This window comes from Sander lucioperca, chromosome 21 (assembly GCF_008315115.2).
Source record: "Sander lucioperca isolate FBNREF2018 chromosome 21, SLUC_FBN_1.2, whole genome shotgun sequence".
Classification (NCBI taxonomy): domain Eukaryota; kingdom Metazoa; phylum Chordata; class Actinopteri; order Perciformes; family Percidae; genus Sander; species Sander lucioperca.
This window is the reverse complement of record NC_050193.1, coordinates 10,598,215-10,618,801: the sequence shown is the minus strand read 5'-3', so window position 1 is coordinate 10,618,801 and position 20,587 is coordinate 10,598,215. Positions and strand designations below refer to the sequence as shown.

Sequence of the window (20,587 nt, the reverse complement as noted above, 5' to 3'; positions counted from 1 at the left end):
TTTGTGAAACAGGCCCCTGATATGCAAGTCTGATATATTAACATGTATATACATGTACATCAGTGACTTGAAGAGAATGCAGTGACTCACACACTGGCTCTGTACAGCTTTGTGTTACTGTGCTGGTCCTTTTTGGCAGAGACCTTCTCATTTGCTTGAAGTAAAATTCCTTCTTTTGCTTTCAACATCAGATACTCTAACCAACGTCAACCGTAGAAATAGCTAATCCAAACGATTCAATGCATACCAGCTGCTTGGTGCACCTGTGAATAAAAATGTGTTAAATATAAGTAGCTTCTGTTAGGCACCAACTGTAGTTGGCAGCAAGATCAACAAGCAAAATCTTAGGATAAAAAAAAATAGAATTTAATGTGCAAGTCATTAATTTCACTTTGACACCCTTGAAAAGTTATGATACGCAAGTTCTGCAGTCTGACCTCTAAATTCATATTTGACTACATAATCACTTGAGAATAAAATTACCGACTGTATTCAGATGCCACCCTGAACACCCTTTGGAACAGTCCACTCTTACAGAGTCAGCAAAACTTGATTGACAAGAGAAGCAGTCTAGCAGCATTAACGGGAATCAAGCACATTTAGCATAGTCAATTTGAAAGATTTGTACCCATACAGCACAGTGATAGTTAAAAAAAGGCACATGGGCCACATTAAATGATTCATCATCAATGATCCAAATTCTGAATCGGTCTATACAAAAAAAGTATACATACAGTATTTGTGCAGTGAACAGGCTCACTCAGAAATACAACATTGCACTATAAAACTACCCAACAACAACATCCAGACACGTTTCCCCCCACAATAGAGGCCAGATATTTTTGGGACAAACACTTTTTTTGGACATGCCATTATAAAATAATAAAAAAAAAAATTCTCTTTGCTCAGTCCAGCTACAAGATAATGTCCAACAACACCATGTTGGTTATCTGACTTCCTCAAGGCAGAGACAGACTTGTGGACGGCTCTGTTGGGGAACATTTGAACCCAGGTGAGCAGAAGGCACTTAGTTTAGGGTGCAGCTGCAGCGAGCAGTGGATCCCAGGCACTGCAGGCCTGGTCCTCACCAGCTCACGGTGCAGCAACGGAGTCCCACTTGGTGCCACTCTTTAAGGCAATGCTCCCGTTTGTGCTGGGTCCACCTGACTCTGGTTCAGTTCACACTGGTTCACTATCCAGTGTAGAAGGACCTGGCGGTGTGTGCTTCCCACACTGACTGGATTCTTTTTTCCTGAGAGGATCTGTAGGTGATTCGGAAGCAAATGTGGGGTTCACTGTTTGACTGTGCAAGTCAGTCTGTGTGGACAGTGCTGGCGCTGTTGGCGGCACTGTCTGAACTGGCAAATGTGGAGATACAGGCTCATCTGGTGATGTAGAGGGCACTGATTCAACAGGTGTTATGTGAGAGACCTGCACCGGCTGTGAGTGTGTAGGTTCCTCAGATGATGATGTGTGTGTTGGCAGGTTTTGAGCGCATGGCTCATTTTGTCTTTGTGGCCCGAGGTGTACTGTGTACTGGGCCTGTGTTTTTGCAAGCTGCTCTGCAGTAGAGTAGTAAGGCAGGAATAGTCTCTCAGATGCACAGGTCCGCATGGCCAGGTATGTGTGCATTAGCAGGTGGGGAAAGCGGGAGGTAAAGTAGGACACAAAGTCATCAGGGATGGAGCCCAGAGTCTCCTGAACCTCAGCAGGCAACTCTCGGTAATGATGTTTCTGTTGAAGGAAGGTTAAGCGTTAAGCCTTCAACAGTAGAGATGGGTTTCTTATAAATACAAAAAACATGTAAATACATTCCTACCTTATTTCTCATTGCACGCAGCAGGTCTCTGGCTGACCCACCCTTATAGGAGCGAAATTTTCTGAGATCTGCCAAATAAAGAGAGAATGACACACACAGAGTTTAAATCACCTAGCCCCCGGTGTTTGACTTACTTCAAGTATAAAACAATTAGCTAGTTAGTGTTTATAAAAGGTAGAAGTTTTGTAAATGTAAAAAAAAAAAAAAACACACAAAAAACATACTTTTACACTATGCTGTTATAATATGTAGTAAAATGTAGTATACCTACATAATCTCGCTTTGTCAGTTCATTAGTACATCAGCACCATTTGCTTTACTGGCCAAAAAAAAAATTGCAAAGGTGGCAATGCTGACAGGAAGCAGCAGGCGTACTTCACCACCCACAGTAATATTTTGTAGTGACAGGATACAGCATTCAGTTCAACTGTGAAGTGCTACTGTATACTATAACACTAAGTTCTATAACACTAAGTTTGAAGCAACACAAGAAACAAGAAAACTACTTTACAACAGGGGGTGCCAGAAGTTTGTATTTGACATGTTGTATAAACGTAGCCAGTCTCGTACCCGTCTGCAGTGGCACTGTGATATGCTCTCTCCAGTCCCCCTTGACAACAGCCCTCCCGCCTCTCTCTAGCTGTCTCACGATTGGTCCGTCCAGCGGTTCCTTTTCTATTCTGTCGCTCACATCCTGCAAGCAACCACAAAAGTAGTGGATTTTAACTAATATGCCAGGTAGTCTTATTCTCATTCAGAACATTTATACATGCAAAAAAAAAAAAAAAGAGCAACAAAGCTATTATATAGCACATGAATACATTTTTGCAGATTCATATGTGGCCCTAAGGATTTAGTAAACTGAAGAGGATTGTTTAATACATCCTACAAGAATGCAGAGTAGACATGATGAATCCTTTCTTATACAGTCCAATACAGACAACCTGCCATTACTGCCCAAATCACATTAAAATAGCCTGCATTTATGACAAAGTTTATTACTGATAAATCCAAGCACAACATACTGTACATGAAGATTTATACCATTTCAAAGATGCCTGAGTGTGTGTGCACAGACTAGTCGGTAATAGCACAGTACACAGCCGAATATATGTGAGCTATACAAATAAGCAGAGAAATAGGTAAGTAAAAAGCTGACCTGAAAGAACTGCAGCTCCTTCTCCAGACTCCAGAAGAAAGGGTGTTTGAGAATGCTCTCAGCTGAAGGCCTCTTATGGGGTTCCATGCTCAACATCTGCTCTATTAGAGCTCTGGCTACAATGGCCTCTGATAAATGACACAAACATGCTGGTTTTGACAATGTGCTCAAAAAGGTATGGTCACATGGCATACATTACTTTAAAAATAATTTGTAATTAATCTTTTTTAGAAATCATGTTTGCCATCAAATAATCTCCACAGCTGTACCAAAAACAACCAATCAGGCACACAACCCTACCTGTCCTTAGTAATCTACATTAACCCCCAACTACATTACTATTATTGTACACCTCTCACCTCACCTGAAGAGATCTGAGAAAACTAAGAATGCCCCTATTGATCGGCCACCAATCGTTATCAGCCGATATTCACTAAAAATACATGATCAAGAGAGCAGCAAATATGCCTCTAGTTGCCAGTTTAGCCTTTTCGTATGTAGATTGATGCACGTGCAACAAGCGGATTGCCATGCGAGTCAGTCACACTATGGCGAGTGAAAATGAAACGAGATGAAAGACCTGCCTGCGGGTTGCAGGTCAGATTACAGAAACGGAGACAGAGTTGTGCATTAAACAAGGATGGTGTGTCCGTGTTGCTTCACCGTTGTAAAGAATGGAAAAACAGCCAACATGTTAACGCTCCTTCTACTGCATTACCCAGATGTGCAACTGCATCAAGGTAACTACCGTAGCAGGCACAGTTCAACAGAGCACGTCCTCACAAGACTGAGCCCGCGTACCAAAATTCAATACAGCCTGACGTCAACTTTATATTCTTTATAGCCTAGATTACACTGCCAACTGGTGGAGATCAATACACTACAAAGCAGTCAAACTGACCTATACTGTAATACAGCTATAGCCGCTGCTATAAAAAGAAAAGTAAAAAGAGCGGTATGAGCTGTTAATCGGCCGAAATGGCTCATCAATGTTCGGCTATCGGTAGCAAAAAAAACGGGATTATGGCATCTCTAGAGAAAACAAAAGCAAAGCTTTTAGTCCTCACCATGTTTGTCAGTTTGCAGATAGTCAAGGCTGTATGTGCCCAGTAGGATGTTTGCTTGCCTCTGCAGAGACTTGCCATAGGGGTGGCTTCCCCGAGACACCACGTAGTAGAACACACAACCAGCAGAGAAGATATCTACAGCGCAGGTCTACAAGGGACAAGACAAGGAAAGAATGGAGGAGGTCACAGTGTGGCATGTAAGGAAACACATTTCCCACCAAAACTACTTCTACACAGTATCAAGTTATGTATACTAGTGTTGGTGTATTCAGTTAATTAGGTCAACTAATGGTCCTTTGGATCCCACATTCACCCTTTTGGGCAGTTTTCAGTGTTTGGTTCTGTCAAAAGTGGAGAACATTTGGGTGATGTTTCTTGAATGTTCCTATTGTTTTGTCATGAGGTGATTGCACACCTTTTCAAACAAGTGTATCATTTTGTGTTTCTTTTGTGAATTCTGACAACCAACAATACTTCTACCCACCATGAGAGAGCAGTTACTCTACCACCAACTCACCGGGTTGTCTTTGCAGTCCTCGCTGAGAACCTCAGGGGCGATCCAGCCCTCGGTGCCAGGCACACCAGACCTTCTACTGAAACTGTGGCGGCCCACTGCCAGCTTCTTACACAAGCCAAAGTCCGAAATCATGGCCCGGACCCGACCGTGGGCATTGGGCATGGACACTAGGATGTTGTGAGGTTTCAGGTCTCTGTGCACTGTAAGAAAAGTATAAAAAAGGTTAGAGGAGATAAACAAGATGTCAGTTACATACGTGGTGTTGATGTTGTTTTGTAAAACAGCCAATAATAATGAGAATGAGAAAGTGATTTTGTATTCAGTGATGGATACCTATGTTGAGAGAGTGCAGATGGGCCAGTCCTGACATGGTCTGCTGAAGAAGCATAACTGGCTCGAGTCCATGACGGTCGAAATCCTTACTCTCAACATACTAGAGAGATGAAAGACCGCAGTCAGTGTAGTCCAATAATGATAACACGGTGTCTCATTTACATACTGTAGTAGTCTAGTTTAAAGATGTGTAAAGCACCAAATACATTTTAGCATGGGAGGTCTTGTAGTTTTAGTGCTCTATGAATAATGACAAAAAGACTAAGAATCCTGGCAATTTCCTTCACTTATTGCTGAACTTCATTTAGTCGAAATCATACACTTACACTCGCAGTACAACTACATGCTAATGGCACAAAAAGGTAATGCATCATTAAGTAACCATCAGTTAAAACATGACTGCTATTAGCAAAACACTTGCGTTTTGCTTAAGAACAACACACAATTAACTGAACTTCTCCCAGACTCCAAAAGGTGCTTACGTGATCTATTGAGGAATTTATTACCTCCTGAAGTGAGGCAGCACACAGCTCAATGGCAATGTACTGGAACTGACGGTCTCTTTCAGTGCAGAAGTAGCGGATGACATTTGGGTGCTCGTCTGACTCCCTCAGCAGCTGGACTTCCCGGTCTGCAAAGCTGAAGCACTCTGGGAGAATTCTCTTCACTGCCACTGCACGGTTGTCAAACTGCCCCCTTGTGGAGAAACAATGGAAATACAATGTTGCAATATTCAATATTTTTCTAAATTGAACAAAGGTTATCATAAATAATTGTTCAGACTTACTTGTACACAATGGTGCCCTCAGCACCATGACCCAAGACCTCTTTGGGACGGAAAGTTATGTTGCCCACTCTGACAATATTGGAGTCCTCTTCTGATAAGACAAATACATAAATTCGGACAGTGAACACTGGGTTTAAATTCTTACTCAATTGTTGAACAAGCACAAACAAACAAAGAGTGTGCATGTAATTTTAATTTCTCAATCTTTACCTGCATCTTCGTGCTCATTGGCAGAGCTTCCCAGCTCAGACACAGACAGGTTGGAGTGGTTGGAGGCGCGGGGGGTGACATTTGGGCTGCTGTGGTCTGAGCATTCGGAGCGAGTGCGGGCCACCTCCAGATAGTCGCTGTCTGGGGCCAACCCCAAGCCCACGTCTGCAGGGGGGAACGGCTGCTGTCTCTGAAGCAGCTCCAACTTCTCCTCCATCTGTCTCTGGAACTCCTGGTGCTGTAGCTGCTGCTGCTTGTGAACACTCTGTGGTGAAAGACGAGACTATGTATGAGGCACTAAGAAAAACTAAAAAGTGTATTCAGCACTTAATTCCACTTGCGGATTTGAGACTCATAGCCTCGTTTCTACAAATTAAATATATAACTAGGTAGTTGCAGGCACCCAGCAGTCCACTAGGTGGTGATGTCTGACTTACTTTGGGGTAGGTAATCACGAAGGCCACCCAGCCAGCCAGGAGGAAAGTGGAGAAGATGATGGTGGCCATGTCTTTGAGCATAGAGTCCACAGGTGCCTCTGGACGCACAGTGCGACTGCTGGTCCCAGGTTCTTGGATAGATGTTTCAGGCAGCGGAGAAGGGGGGCCATCATCCATACCACTATCATTCACCTTCTACAACATGGTGGGAGGCGAGGACAGGTAGGAAGACCGTGAGAAAATCTGCACAGATGTTTTGAGATCTAAAAAAATCTTCTGAACAAAATACAGACACTGACAGACACACACACATACCTCCTCAACTTTCTTGTCAGTAGTAGGTGGAATGACATTGCCTTGATTGCGAGGAAAGCTGTCAGGGAACTTCTCCAGGATCTTGGTGTGCGCTTCAAGGGGCGTCTCATGATGACCTGAAATGCAGGAGTGAACTTTTTAATCATCATCATAATCATAATTTGGAGCAGCAGAATCATGAATCATCACCAAACACTGATTTTCGTAATGATACTTAAATGTAGTTATAGTTTTCTGAATTAAATGCTTTATAACTGTTGTTAAAAGTTATGTTCACATGGTTCATTTTATCATCCAGCAGAGGGCAGTCTCAGTGCAACACAGTCACTCAACGTGCAGTGAACTGTTAAAGGCCCTGGACTTCAAAATGTGGTGAACAGCACAAACTCTAGCACATGAATTGCTAGTAAAACTCACTTTTTTTAAAATTTTTATTTAGTTATTTATTTATTTTTTAAGGAGGTGGCCCTGCCTCTCCCTCACTGTGCCAGGAAAGGATACATTATCCAGAGTAGGTAGTTTAGATATTACTTTGAGATTTATGTACTAATGTAGTACCTATAAGGAGCAGGTAGTTCCTCATAAAGTTGATACGGTTTCGCTCCCGTAGCGCAGCGTTGAACTTGACACTGGTGCTGGGTGTGATGACGCACTCCTTGTCCTCTTCAGTCTCCTGGCTTTGCGGACCCTCCAGCATGGGGAATGTGCTGCCACGAGGCTGTGTATACACACAAACAAACATTTAGATTAATTTACTATCAGATGCCCCACAGGATTACATCAGAAAAAACACAATAGCATTTCTTGTGACAGGAAACTACTATTCATCTGAGCCAGGCCAGTGAGGCAAGGTGACAGAAGTAAGTAGCGCAAGCTAAGACACAACTAGAACAGGATGTATTCACACAAACTCACTGGCATACCTGGAAACCACTAACCAAAAATGAAGACTGATTATGAAAACAAAACGAGTAGATAAACTTTGACTCAATACAAAACTTGCACATATCTTATGTTCATGTCTTACTGATAAGGAATTGTGTTTTGCCTAAATGAAGATATACATGCAACTGTCACTCACCACCACAGTTACTCCATCGTGCACCAGGGAGGGAGAGGCATATAGACTGGTGGAGTATTTGCCCACATACAATGTGGCCCTGAAAAAGGAAAAAAAGCAGTCAAACAAATGCCTGCTTACTTTTGAAAATACAGTACATATTTCATGCTAAATAGAGGTGTGACAATACGATCTGGGTGAACACATCTGGAGTGTATGAAGGATTAGAAATGGAGAGAAACTTTTACAGTTCTCCATCATCACCCTTAACAGGCGATACTTTCACAGTGGTTCAACCACTGAAAGTCCCGTTTGTCCTTTTCAGCAAGGCAGGTGTAAAGAGTGAACACAATGATTTTAAAATAAAAGCAGTACTTAAGTGTGAAACCAGAGCTGAAACCAGACCCAGCAGCACCCATTTGTTAGATATGACATGTATCGACTCCATCCCAACATTACGCAATCTCACATTTTAAAAAAGTAATCTTGATTTCACCCGTTCAGTAAGTTATGCCCCTATGACTAATACATACATAGACACTGAAGGTTTCAACAGTGTTTGGCCAATATTTCTTTACCTAATTGGTATTTTAGAGTAAGACGTCCTTAAAAAAAAAGAGAAATGTCAAAGTAGTTACAATCATAAAAACAAAAGCTGACAAAAAAGTAGGGATCGTTACACTACGTCTGCTTACAGGAATTTGTTCTTGGGCTTATTCTCTTTGGGAAATGGGTATTTCCACTGTGTGATGCGGCCGACTTCTCCAGACATGAAAGTGAGGTATCGCAGGGTTTCCACGGCCACATTAGTGTGGGGAACTTTGCGGAGGCCCTCACGCTGCCAGATATACATGGCCACCACCGGAGAGTTATAGTTCTGCACCCACTGAACGTCTCCTGATTCGCTGTCCACCGTCACCACGAGGCCGTCACCATTAGACACAAAATGAGCCATCTCTGTGGGGAACCAAAGAGCAGACAAGTGATTAGCACGGTCTGTCAGAAACTAAACTAAACAAAAGAGCGAATGTGTCCAAGAGCCTTACTGTATTTGGTGTCATCGTCAGGAAGGGTGGAGGCATAATCAGAATAGGTGGCATTCCAGCGCAACTCTCTGCTCTTGGTGTCATACATAGTGATGGTGTACTCTAAAAGAGAGATGAACAAGGGCGTGGAGAGACACAGTGAAACAAAGTCCAGCATATATACCATTGAGTGAAAAGGTGAGCTTTGACTTGACACCATGTTAAGAGTGGGTTTTTAGTAGGTATTCAATTTGCAGGCTTCTCATGCTATAGGTCTTATCTACAATTACCATCCCAGGGGTAGATTGGGGGCTAGATAAGGCGAGGGCAGAGATAGCAGCAGAGATGAGCAGGAGGTAAATAAGGGTTTGCCAACAGTTTGGGGCCTGTTAATTAGCCAGATTAAATCAAATCAACGATTGAATGGGGTGGTCTGCAATGATAATGTGACTAAAATGAGGATGGCAAGGTTAGGGGAAAAGAAATAGCTGAACTTGTGTTGCTGGATGGGTTTTGTTATTACCTGTGCGTCCCAGATAGAGAAGAGATGAAGATGGACACAGCATCTCAGCAAAGGAGGAAGTCAGGGTCTGCTGCTTCTCACCTGTCAACAGGTCCACCACATACCACAAGTCCTGCTTCTTACCTGTACACAGACAAAATCAATACCTCTGCCATGATTACAGCATTTATATTGCTCTTGGCAAAAGCACAACATATATTTTAGTTTCATAACCTTATCTAATAATAAAACTACTTATAACATTTTATATTTACTTAATAGCATGTTCTGTACCTTTGTCTACTCTGTAAATGTCACACCTATTGCATGTCTGTCCAACTTGGAAGAGGGCTGCACTTCCTGAGGTTTCTCCCTATTTTTCTGTTAAAAAAGGTTTGTGGCGTTTCTCCTTCTCCAAATCGAGGTTGTAAAAGCTGCACAAGTGGCAGTCAAGCAAAATAACATGCAGCCATCTATCACAGTGATGGGTGTTACCATTCTATCATTAAATGACCAACCCATCATGGCCTCTAAGTACCGGCATCTCACTTTCTTTGTCAATGCAGGGAGTAGCAGTAATGCCCTAATCATAAGATTATTAAAGATGAATGCAAAAAAACATAAATCAGGAAACGGCTGCTTTAGAGAGTCCAGATGATGAAGGAGGATGGTTTGTCCTGATAATTCCTACAAACTCTATTTAGCAAACATTTTATACATACAGTAAACAGATTTAAAGGGTGAGCATTTAGGCTGTAGCACATTCAGACCTTTGCAACTCCAATATGCTCTGTTCCAGCAGCAGCTTCAGTTGAATGAAAACAAAAGCTTCACTGATAATGTCTCCGGGGAAGCAAATGTCACCCGCTTCCCTTTAAACAATGACACAGTCACTATGGTAGATTACCTTTCCTCTGTAAACGGTTTCAAATTCAAAAAGAGCACAGGCTACGACCGCAGGTTGGAAGATATCCAGATAACACCAGCTCATTTAGGTGAGAAGACACACTAGGACATGGACTGCACGAGGTCATGGATAAGGAAACTACAGAGTATGTGTTGAATGTGTGTTTATGAATGTGTTGAATCAAAAGGCAGAATATAATAATTTCTATCTGAGAATTAGCCTTACCCATGTAAAGGACGCCATCAGAGCTGCGACAGGGAGAAGCTTGGACCAACTCAGGGATAGTGAACGGTAATTTCTGTTTGAGAAAAATGAATGAATGAGCATTACATAACCATAACATGCTGTATGTCCTATGATACATGTGGAACATCATGCATGCCCCACCACATTTGTAACTTCAGGATGAGGGTGCATTACTTTTAGAATGACTAAATGACACATGTGGTGAGAGGATACATTTTAATCTAGAATAGGGAACTAAACCGTGCGTTTCTCTCAAACGATGGGGGATTATAGTTTGTGATAAAAAAATATTTCCTCTTACTGTGAGGCCTTCATTGTTTTTTCCTCCCAGAGAGTACAGACTGCCATCGTTGGGGTCAGGCAGAAAGGCTGGCCTAGAGTAAAGATTTAAGAAGATGCATGACATCTTGAGACCAGTAAAAGGGAGTGACAGATTAGGACAAGCTCAACAGGTTACTATTACAATTTGCATTCACCATCTTGTGTGCAGTACACAAGGATATTTACACATACACCCATGCGCAAAAATAACTCCAAAGATACGTACTCTGCCACATGTGTGGGGACCTGAAGAACTGGATCTGTGAGGAGAAAAGAAGACAAGACGCAAGTCAGGACTGACAAGAATATCAACCAACAATGTGAACCGTGGCCAGAAACTGTTAAGAGTAAGAGAATAACATGAACACCGTTGACATTCAACTGCACAGAATAAAGTCCAAATAAAAACTAATTTCTCTGGAGAAAATATGAAGGGCAAACAGTCCGTGAGGAAGTCAACACCAGAAAATTGATTATTTAATGAGCTTTAATGAGGTCATATCATCTAAAAAGTACTGGAACATATTAACCTGTTGAGCATCTATGATATCAAAAATCCATCTAACAGACAAAACAGATAAAAGCAGGGAGTTAGTCCTCTTATCCTGATATAGTTAATGTAATGTATAATGTTTCACTCTAAAATATTGTAAATAAATGTGTAGAAATGGCATGGCAAAATGTATCTAGCCATGTTGTGAATTTTATTCCTGAAATGCCTCCCAGAGACACGTGCTTATAAGGACCATATCATGTTTTTGCATGTTTCAAGTCCATTTACTACAAGTTTTATACATTTTACATTAATGCCTACAATTTTCCATTATCCAATGTGTCCTTCCTTCCAGGCAGCTATTAGTTTCCATTCATGCTGTGGTGTAGGCTAAGGAAGTGCATGTTTAAATAACTGCAAGTTGATTTCCACACCATGTGGCATGGCTAGAAAGTAGCAACCAAAAGCTACCTGGAAGGAGGGGAAAATACATTCAAAATATTATATTATAGATTGTTATAATATACATCTACTTGAAACTAAGTTCAGCTATAGTGAGAAGGTTAAAATACTACAATAGCTCTTTAAGCCAAGAGACAAAGCAAGGCCCCAACCTCTAATGCTACTAGACAAACACACCCCTCCCTACAGTGTGAACATACAGGGCGTGGACCAGATGGTGCTGATCTCTGTGGAGGTGCCTGAAAGGGTCAACAATAGCAAGGGGAGGCATAGGATTACCTGAAGGTGGTCATTGACTCTTGTGCTCAAGAAGCATCAGCATTCGTTATGTGTAATTGCAGAAGGTGGTGAGAAAACAATGGTTTCATGAAAATACGCTAACCACGGTAAGCGCATACATAAATACATGTTTGCAAAGTCGAGAGGGAGTGACAAGCAAACAGGGAGAGGACATGCATGTGGGCTGAGTTGTACTGTCTTGGTCCAGGGAAAAGATTTCCGATTCCCCCTCATTATGTGGGTGTATGGTTGCCTGACTGGAGCACAATAACAGGTGTGTGTGAGGCCTGGTACAGAACTGGTCAAATTTATATTCAATAGCTCTTCCAGAAAAACAGATGACGCGGAGGAAGCAGTCTCTGTCTCTGATTATTAATGACTTGGGTATTAGGTGGACCTAACCAGGACTGGTGGGTTCAAACTTCAAACCACAGTAGTTTAGATATCTCATGAAATATTGTGATCCTTAAAAAATGTGAGAAACTGTACGCTTAGAACAGGAAAGTCAGAACCGTCTTTAAATTGTCTTATTATGTCTCTTATTCTATGAAAGATAAACTACCCGAAACAACAGTACGTCTTAGATGGACTTTTTCAGCAAAAGCTTTTCAATAAATCTCCAGTGTATCTTATCTAATGAAGTTCCCAGTCATATAGTGTCTACATTACCATCATAGTACACGCTGTGTGTGCAGGTGACACTACAGCAAAGTTGCTTACCCTTGCCCACTCTGACCTTGATTACATGCTATGTTTTCCCCTCTCTTAGTTAATAATTACCCAGTTTCCATGCCTAACAGAACATCCCACAGCATTGCCTTGGCTTAATCCCTGAAAACATTTCCTATAAGTCAATATTACCAAAAAGCCCTATCGGTAATTTTTGACCAAATTTAATTACAGGTACCTTTTTTTGCTTTTAAATAATCAGAGTTTGTGGCCGGGTTGGATCAGTGGGTAGACGCAGGCGCACATATATTTAGAGGTTTATGCCTCGACGCAGAGGTCCAGGGTCCGACCTGTGATGATTTCCTGCATTTTCCTGTCTTCCCCCCCTCTCTCTCTCCCCTTTCTCACCTGTCCTGTCCATTAAAGGCGGAAAAGCCCCAAAAAATAAAATAAAAAATAATCAGAGTTTTAAGTTACAGATTTGTTTTGTTTCTCAACTGGTCATAATTGAAAATATATGCCTGTTTACTCCCATGTTTACAAGCATTACTGGGGTAAACAAACCTTAAACAGCAATAGAAGGTATTAATGACTGAAGTTTAATACTTTTCTATTAGGAGTGGTAATGCTCCTTAAATAACTGTTCCTATTTTATCTGCTTTTATATATTTAACTGTTTTAATTGCTATTCAATGTTTCATTTCTTATACTGCACTGTAACTTTTATTCTCGTATTTTATCTGTTTTTAAATTTTTTAATCTGTTATGTTCATGTAAAGCACTTTGAATTGCCCTGTTGCTGAAATGTGCTATACAAATAAAGCTGCCTTGCCTAATGCATTTAAATCTTTTGGCTTAAATTCTGCTGGTGCAAAAAAAACCAAAAAAAAAAACCAATAGAGCAATTCAGACAACAAAAGCAAGTAAGACAGCCTTGATTTGGAATCAAAGTCTCACATGTGACCCCCACTTAGTTTAATTCTTTAGTTAATTAAAGTATTATTGTTTTGTTGTACCATACCCTGACACTGAAAATGACTAAAGCCACAATCACTTCATTGTGGTTAAAAAACAGCAATGGGAGCTCATCTCATTGTTTTCCCTGTGGCAACGCAACAAAAGCACTTTGTTTTTGCAAATGTAACCTGAATAAGAAACTGTGCCTTGGGGGGGAAAAAAAAAAAAAAAAAAAAAAAAAAACTCATACAAAGAAAAAGTTACTTGACTCTTGTCCTCTCCTCTTACCTTCTTTCAAAGTCCATTTGATAGAGCCGGATTTCTTGCTAACAGCATGCAGGTTTCCATCCAGGGTGGACACAAAGAGCAGGCTTTCAGGAAGGGAAACTGTGCTGGCGCTGCAAACCCCCTACAGAAACACAACGCACAACTCAAGGTGATGTACTATAAACAAACCCATCTATACTCTCTACTAATTATAATGCACTTTTATCATCATGATAACACAATAAACTCAACATTAGCAAGCAAGCTTGTGTGAGCATGCATGTTCCCACTTAAGTCCACAGCTTAGGTCAAAAAGGTGTGATCCTGCATTGTGGTTGTGAATAATGACTTCAGCCACTAATCACTCAGACATTACTTATCCTCACACACACCTGGACCAAACATTAGCGCTGCTATGTTAAACTTACAGCATGCTAATGAAATTATTCACACACCGATATGAAGCAAAGTGGCAGAAGATGGTCCATTGTCTGACAAATGTTACTGCATGCTGCCTGTTTTCATCATCCCCCCCGGTATAGTTAGCATTTTGCTGGAAGGGGGTGGGGTGGTGTGCTGCCCCAGGGAGTGTGCCACCTTGGTCTGCTTTACAAATCAATGAACTTCAAATCAATACCTTACATGACAGCTGCAGAGCAAACTAGGTGAGCGATGACTAGCTAGGTAACGAAGGGCATGTTGCTGAACGAACTCTCGGAGGGTTCAAAGTAACAGCCAGAGCCGAGGATTGCAACGTGGAGGATGGTAAACAAACTGGGCATGAGCATGTGTGCATGTTCTAAACTTCAGCATTAGACCCATGCTACCACACAGCATACTTCAAAAAGGTTGGTTTGGCTTTTTTTTTTAACAAGAGTGCTTCAACTTCTCTCTGAACAGATGAATAGTGGGCTGGCAGGCCGTATAGACAGCCTTCTTTCCAGAACCTTCTACTCCCACATAAACAGACATGGGAACACTTGGATTGGTTCATTAAATGACAGTGCAGGGGACAAACACACAATGACAGTCAGAGATATACAAAAGAAAAAGAAGAAAAAAAACAGAACAGCAGCTAAACGACCCAGCCTCATGACTTGGCTTATGCCAGAATTAACAGCATTGTGGGTGATGCGCGCTCCACTTACCCACTATGGAATTCTAAAAACGCCGCTTTTGATAACCAAGCCAAGGGAATCTTATCCTTTTTGGACAGTGGGGGTGTTTGAGAGCTTCGACTGACTTTTCAGTACTTGCCTTAAGGGTCAGACTGGGAATGAAAAATCTGGGAATGTCACTTAACCCGCTGTCTTAACCACAGGAGTCGAAAAAGCTGAGCAGACAGACCTCATTCTCCTGCTGAACCATAGAACCATTGATCAACATCCCTGACTAAGCCCCTTGAACAATTCCCCTGGGGCGGTGCAAATAGCCCCTACATGAAGCAGCTGTAATACAGATAATCAACCTATAATTACTAACACACTCTTCTGAGCATTTAGCCACTTTTAAAGAAGATAAAGAAGGTGGGGTTTGAAGTGCTCCTAGGGCAGACACAAACAAACCACCAGAGCCAAAGTCAGGCCTGAGCATGTGGTATGGAGAGCAACCACACAGTCACTCAGTCAGGGTGTTTCCCTTGGTCACACAGCTGGCATTTCCTCACAAAACCAATGTCATGAAAAGATGTCCAGTGCATGACAATCACTTTCTCCCTGTGTGTTCTTCAGCTTTTCTGATTAAGGAAAATACTAGACTGTTCTAACTTTCCAAAGAGAAACTAAGGCCAAAACAACCCGATGAACTGAAAGTTTCACCCTCTCTACAGAAGGAAAGTGGGTCCTTCCACATTTGCCTACTGATCCCCTGCTGTAGTCTCACATCCTGTACAAGCATTTGTGTCAATATTGTGCACCTGTGACTGTTCCCACTGGGCTGCAAACTCACCAGCATTAACTGTACTGGGAGAATCATAACCAACTTGTTTTTGGGCCCCCGCATAACCTCGATCAGCGTTCTTGGTTTCGCAAGCAAATAACTCTCTTAACATCTGTTAGCCTCCTAGTTTTGGACGGACACTGAATATTCTACAGTGTTTAGCTTTGGGAACATCTGGTCAAGCATGTTTAGCTGCTCAGAGTGACGGAAGAGATGAGTTATAAAGCTTTTTTCAGAAGAATTAAACATTAGGGCATTTCCTCTCATTTCCTCATTCTATTTCACAGAAATGTTTAGTTGTTGCGCAAGTGAGTTACATAATACTACAGAACTGGGGGAGGTTCTGAGGTCTTCACTTTCTCCTCTACAATGAGGCCAGACACAGCTTAAAAAAAGAACACCGACTACAATGCTCATGATATCACTGGTAGCCGGCCGGCATGTCACTGTGCTTCACAGCCTCTTGCATGGCAGACCAACCTGAACACAGGATAGCTTTCCCACTGAGTGTACACATGCACTAGTAGTACTAGTAGTACACCTGCATTATAACCACTTATGGCATTTTTCCATTACATGGTAGCGGCTCGACTCTACTCTACTTGGCTCGAGCGCGGTGCCCCGTCCTCCATTTTCCATTGCAGATTTAGTACCGCCTCATGCCTGAGGCGAGCCTGGCTGGTCATCATAGCGACACCGCAGGAAACTGCCGTGACCTAACGCGACACACACACAGAACGTCGAATGTGTGTTGTTTTTGATTCTCGGCATGTAGCTGTTGCCACAGCCAGAAGACAAATTTTGTTTCAAAAGAAGACGGAGGCAGCAAAAAAAACACCGCTGGCTAAACTATTTAAAAATGGCGGCAGGACATCCCCGTCTGTCGCTAGCAATGATGACGCAGTGATTAGTGACGATTCTCTCCGACCAATCAGTAGTCTGCAGGTTTTCAAGTCACTTTTTGGTATCGACTCAGCTCGCTTGGAACCTGGACGGAGGTGGTACTAAAAAAAAGTACCTGTTAGCAGGTTCCAGGGTCTTTTTTTCGTAATGGAAAACCAAAAAAGGCGAGTCGAGCAGGTACCGTGTAATGGAAAAACGTCATTAGTCAGATGCTCTCATCTCTTCAAAATGGTGACTATTACATCACCACCAACCAATAGCTGGAGAAACCTGGACAAAAGCTTTAAAAATGCAATCACTCGCCTTAGAAGAAAGAAAACTGCTCAGGTATTAAAGTAAAGAGCCAGACAGACGAGGGCCTCTTAATAGGAGAAAGACACGACAAATGTAGGAGACACTGAGGGAGGGTCACTGACTCATGGGGCAGAGAAAGGTAAATATGTAGAGACTAATCATTTTTCGTTACAAATGAGTTGATTAGTGGCAGTAAATGTCTTCTGAAAAACTGATCAGAAAACAAGAAGCCACAGACAGACAGATAACAATAATGGTGGGGCTCCATAAGAAACAAGTGTGTGGCTGAATTACATACAGCCAGATAAATTGGTAGTGTCATCTGAAAAGCTGATGCACTGTTTAGTTGTCTTACTGGGTGTTCAAAGCAGACACACAGATTTTCATTTACCGTCTGACCTTTCAGGCTGTTATGTGATCATTTAGAGATGCATGTGGGGAAGGGAGGCCAATACAGAATATTTAAGATAAGAACATGGTTGCCAAACGTAATTAATCATGTTTGATATGTGTAGTAGTGTTATAGGAGCAAGAAAAATGTATGGGAAGTCTGACTTAAAATAAAATGCTGTAAAGCGGTGACTTCTGCCGGATCACTTATGTAGGAGGTTTCTGTGAAAATGTTTTTAAAAAGGAAACACTCAATTGGTAATTGGTATCGGTCATTTTAATGACAGTAGATTCATTATATTGGCACTAAAAGGCTCCACTACAACGTGTCTTTAAAATACAAAAAACTCATGGAGACTATTACTTAAAGATATCTTCTAGTCTAAGGTATCCAATGTATTAATTGGGCCTAAACTAAATGTCACAAATTTTCTGTTAAAAAGTGGAACAACCTCATACCACCACCAACGTGTCTGCAGCAATTAGCAGTCGGTTTGCAGCTTGTGTCGGTGAAAAAAAACCAACACAGGAACCAAGAAATACTTATCTCACACCTAGTAACTTGTAATGAGGTCTAGTGCAGCAATGCCTTCAAGTCACCAAAAAAAGTAGTTGTTAAAAGTCAAATAAGAAATCCCTTTGTGTACATGGGGGGGATGTGAGAAAGGCAGCATTAAGAACAATCTTTCAGTCCAACGTGACAATAGTCAATAAGAGGTTTCGCTTCAGGGCTGTATAAAGATGACACAGGCTTGGGACTGTTAGATTTCCTTCAGTCTCAGACACCAATGGGAGAGTTGAATTTTATGACAGTAGCACAGGTGAGGATGCCATTGGGAGGGGACTGTTCAAAAGTCGATGTTTCAAACTTTTAAAATTTAGTGTAGAGTACTTTTTAGTAACCTTCCTTGTCAACACAGTCTGCTCTCTGCGTGGTGTTTCTTCAGTGGGGAGGATGTCACATGTTGGCCCTCGCTCAGTGACACTGCGTCAAAGCACGGTACTGTTGTGATAAGATAGTGTAGGAAGATCACAACGTTTTCAAAATAAATTAGCCTGTCTTAGTTCATTCTGAATCCTGTCTACAAAAAAAATGTAAGAAATAAAATATAGGGCATAGTAACAGAGCAATTGGTAAACTGCAGCTGAGGGACACATTGTGCTCTAAACACAGTTACAAGTTTACAAGAAATATTAGTGTTGTCGTAAAGGGCTGGCAGATGTGTGAAGTGAGGTATTAGCATAATGTGAGAAGAAGCATTTACATTTACAAACAGTAATATTTGTTGAAACAAACAGTTCCAGCTGACCTTAAAATAGCTAAATTGTGAAGGAGAGATAGGAGGAAGATATGCATTTTCCTCTGTAGCTCCTTACACATACGAATGTCACTATCTATAGATAGCCTTCATCATTTGTCACCCCTACTACACAAGCAGACTGTCTACCATGCTATAATGAACCTGAGACATGATAGTGGATTATAAAGCTACTTTAATCTGCTTCTTAGCTAAAGTGGGTTACTAGCTTTGAGGCTAATGTCTCCGCCTGGAGACTTTCTAGGATCTGGCTCAGTTTCAGCAAGTTAGCTAGCTCCCACGTGTGCCAGCCACACTAATACTATGGAACCCATTCTCTGTTAAACAAATTCCTTTGGTAAAAATTAAAAAAATCGGTTAACAGTACCAGATTTATATTCCAGCATTTTCTTGTAAAGATGTTGCTACTTTACAAACATATTGTTTGTGTACCCAATCATATTGCATTTTGATGTGCACAGATGCATAGATATTCTTTTTGTATCTATGCAATTTTTCACTGACCTGGTGCAGGTTGTGCATAATTTAATCAGCCCAACCACAAAGAATCATCATGCACAACAATGTCTTTGGGGAGGAACCTTTTTAGGGACTACAGATAATGCACACATACTGCATTTGTCCTGCTAACTTCAAATGACAGTAGAGATCTAATCAACTCAAAGGGAAGGCTTTGATTAAGTCATAAAGCATCCTTTAAACTTGTATTACGCTTCTATTTTTACGGTTTAATATAATCATGTCTTCTGTTTTGAGTGTCTATGATAAGTAGTTATGTCTACAGACATCTATTGGCAAGCCAAATGTCAAAGACTAAACTTTCACCAAGACATCAACCTTGCACTGCCTGGTTTGCTACACTTGCATCATTAACTGTGCAGGAGCAATACCCTAAAATACTGACAGCTAAGTTTTAAGGTTGCTGCTTATGTGCAAACAAGAGACTTGTGTTCAGTCTTGTAAAAAGATAAGGTGGTGTTAAGTTAACATGCAAGTAGTAGAAATATTAGCATTTCACCAAGCCTTGATAAGGCCTATGTTTCAACAGTAATAATACTAAAATGCCTTTTTTTTAATTCACTGATACTTCACTTGGGTGGAGGTGATGATATTAAAATATTAAAAAAGGTTGGGAAAGCCTAGCTTTAAAAAAAAATGATAAACACGCACAACAAATCCCCATATAGTTCCCTAACAGAAAGATATCTTTTTTTAAATTCACCTACTAGTTTCCAGAAGGAAGATGGAGATCCAATTTTCGTGCTTTGAAGGTTTCCTTGATTTATGACACTGGACTAATGAATTGGAAATGTTTTACGATGATAATACAATGTTGGCAAAGTTAACTACAGGCTTTCTAAAGAATAGCTATACATAAATACTACTGCTTTGAGCCAGCAAGCTAACGTTTATGTTAGCTTGTATCAAGTCAAGACAATACGCAGCACACAGACGCAATTAAAAGGTTCACTGAATAACATTTAACTTTGGACTTTAATATTTGTGGCACTAAAGGCAGAAAAACCAACCTAACGGGAAGTGTAGTTTAGCGGGTAACTCCTAGCTAATGTCATCTAACTTAAGCTAGTTATCCAGTTAGCCCCTCTTACCTTTTGTGGGAGACCAGCGCAGCAAAGCAACGCCAAAAAGCACCACAACAGGGCCCGACTGCTCACTGTCCAGTCCATATTTTCTGGTCTCAAACCGGGATAGACAGCTGGTCCTGACGGCCGTTGACTACATAGAAAACGTGTTTGGGCTCCCAACCAGAGATTATGAAATTATTTTAAATCAACGCTGTGACGTTGAAGGAACTGAGCCAGCCAGCAGCGGTGGATACAACGTTGAATCAGCTTCTTCCTGGAATTAAAAGCGTGGGGGTTGAACTTTGGGATTGATATCCACACAAGT

At 41.4% G+C, this 20,587-nt stretch overlaps 1 protein-coding gene across 2 annotated transcripts; it reads right to left on the bottom strand.

Annotated features, from left to right (window-relative positions):
- Window positions 1–342: 342 nt before the first annotated feature.
- ern1 (endoplasmic reticulum to nucleus signaling 1) lies at window positions 343–20,561 on the bottom strand. 2 transcript variants are annotated; one of them, XM_031312287.2, is made up of 22 exons: window positions 20,287–20,561; window positions 13,854–13,974; window positions 10,932–10,965; window positions 10,686–10,758; window positions 10,364–10,436; window positions 9,253–9,375; window positions 8,751–8,852; window positions 8,400–8,661; window positions 7,726–7,804; window positions 7,203–7,362; window positions 6,645–6,760; window positions 6,330–6,524; window positions 5,893–6,157; window positions 5,683–5,773; window positions 5,402–5,591; window positions 4,896–4,995; window positions 4,563–4,762; window positions 4,046–4,193; window positions 2,979–3,106; window positions 2,390–2,513; window positions 1,820–1,887; window positions 343–1,734 (listed from the first exon to the last, which is right to left on the bottom strand). In XM_031312287.2, the coding sequence occupies exons 1-22, from the start codon at window positions 20,362–20,364 to the stop codon at window positions 1,180–1,182; spliced, it is 3,285 nt and encodes a 1,094-aa protein (XP_031168147.1). In that variant the 5' UTR covers window positions 20,365–20,561; the 3' UTR covers window positions 343–1,179. The 2 variants fall into 2 exon arrangements, with proteins under 2 accessions (XP_031168147.1, XP_031168146.1); XM_031312286.2 differs by having other exon boundaries at window positions 5,378–5,591; window positions 20,287–20,364.
- Between the last annotated feature and the right edge of the window lie 26 nt (window positions 20,562–20,587).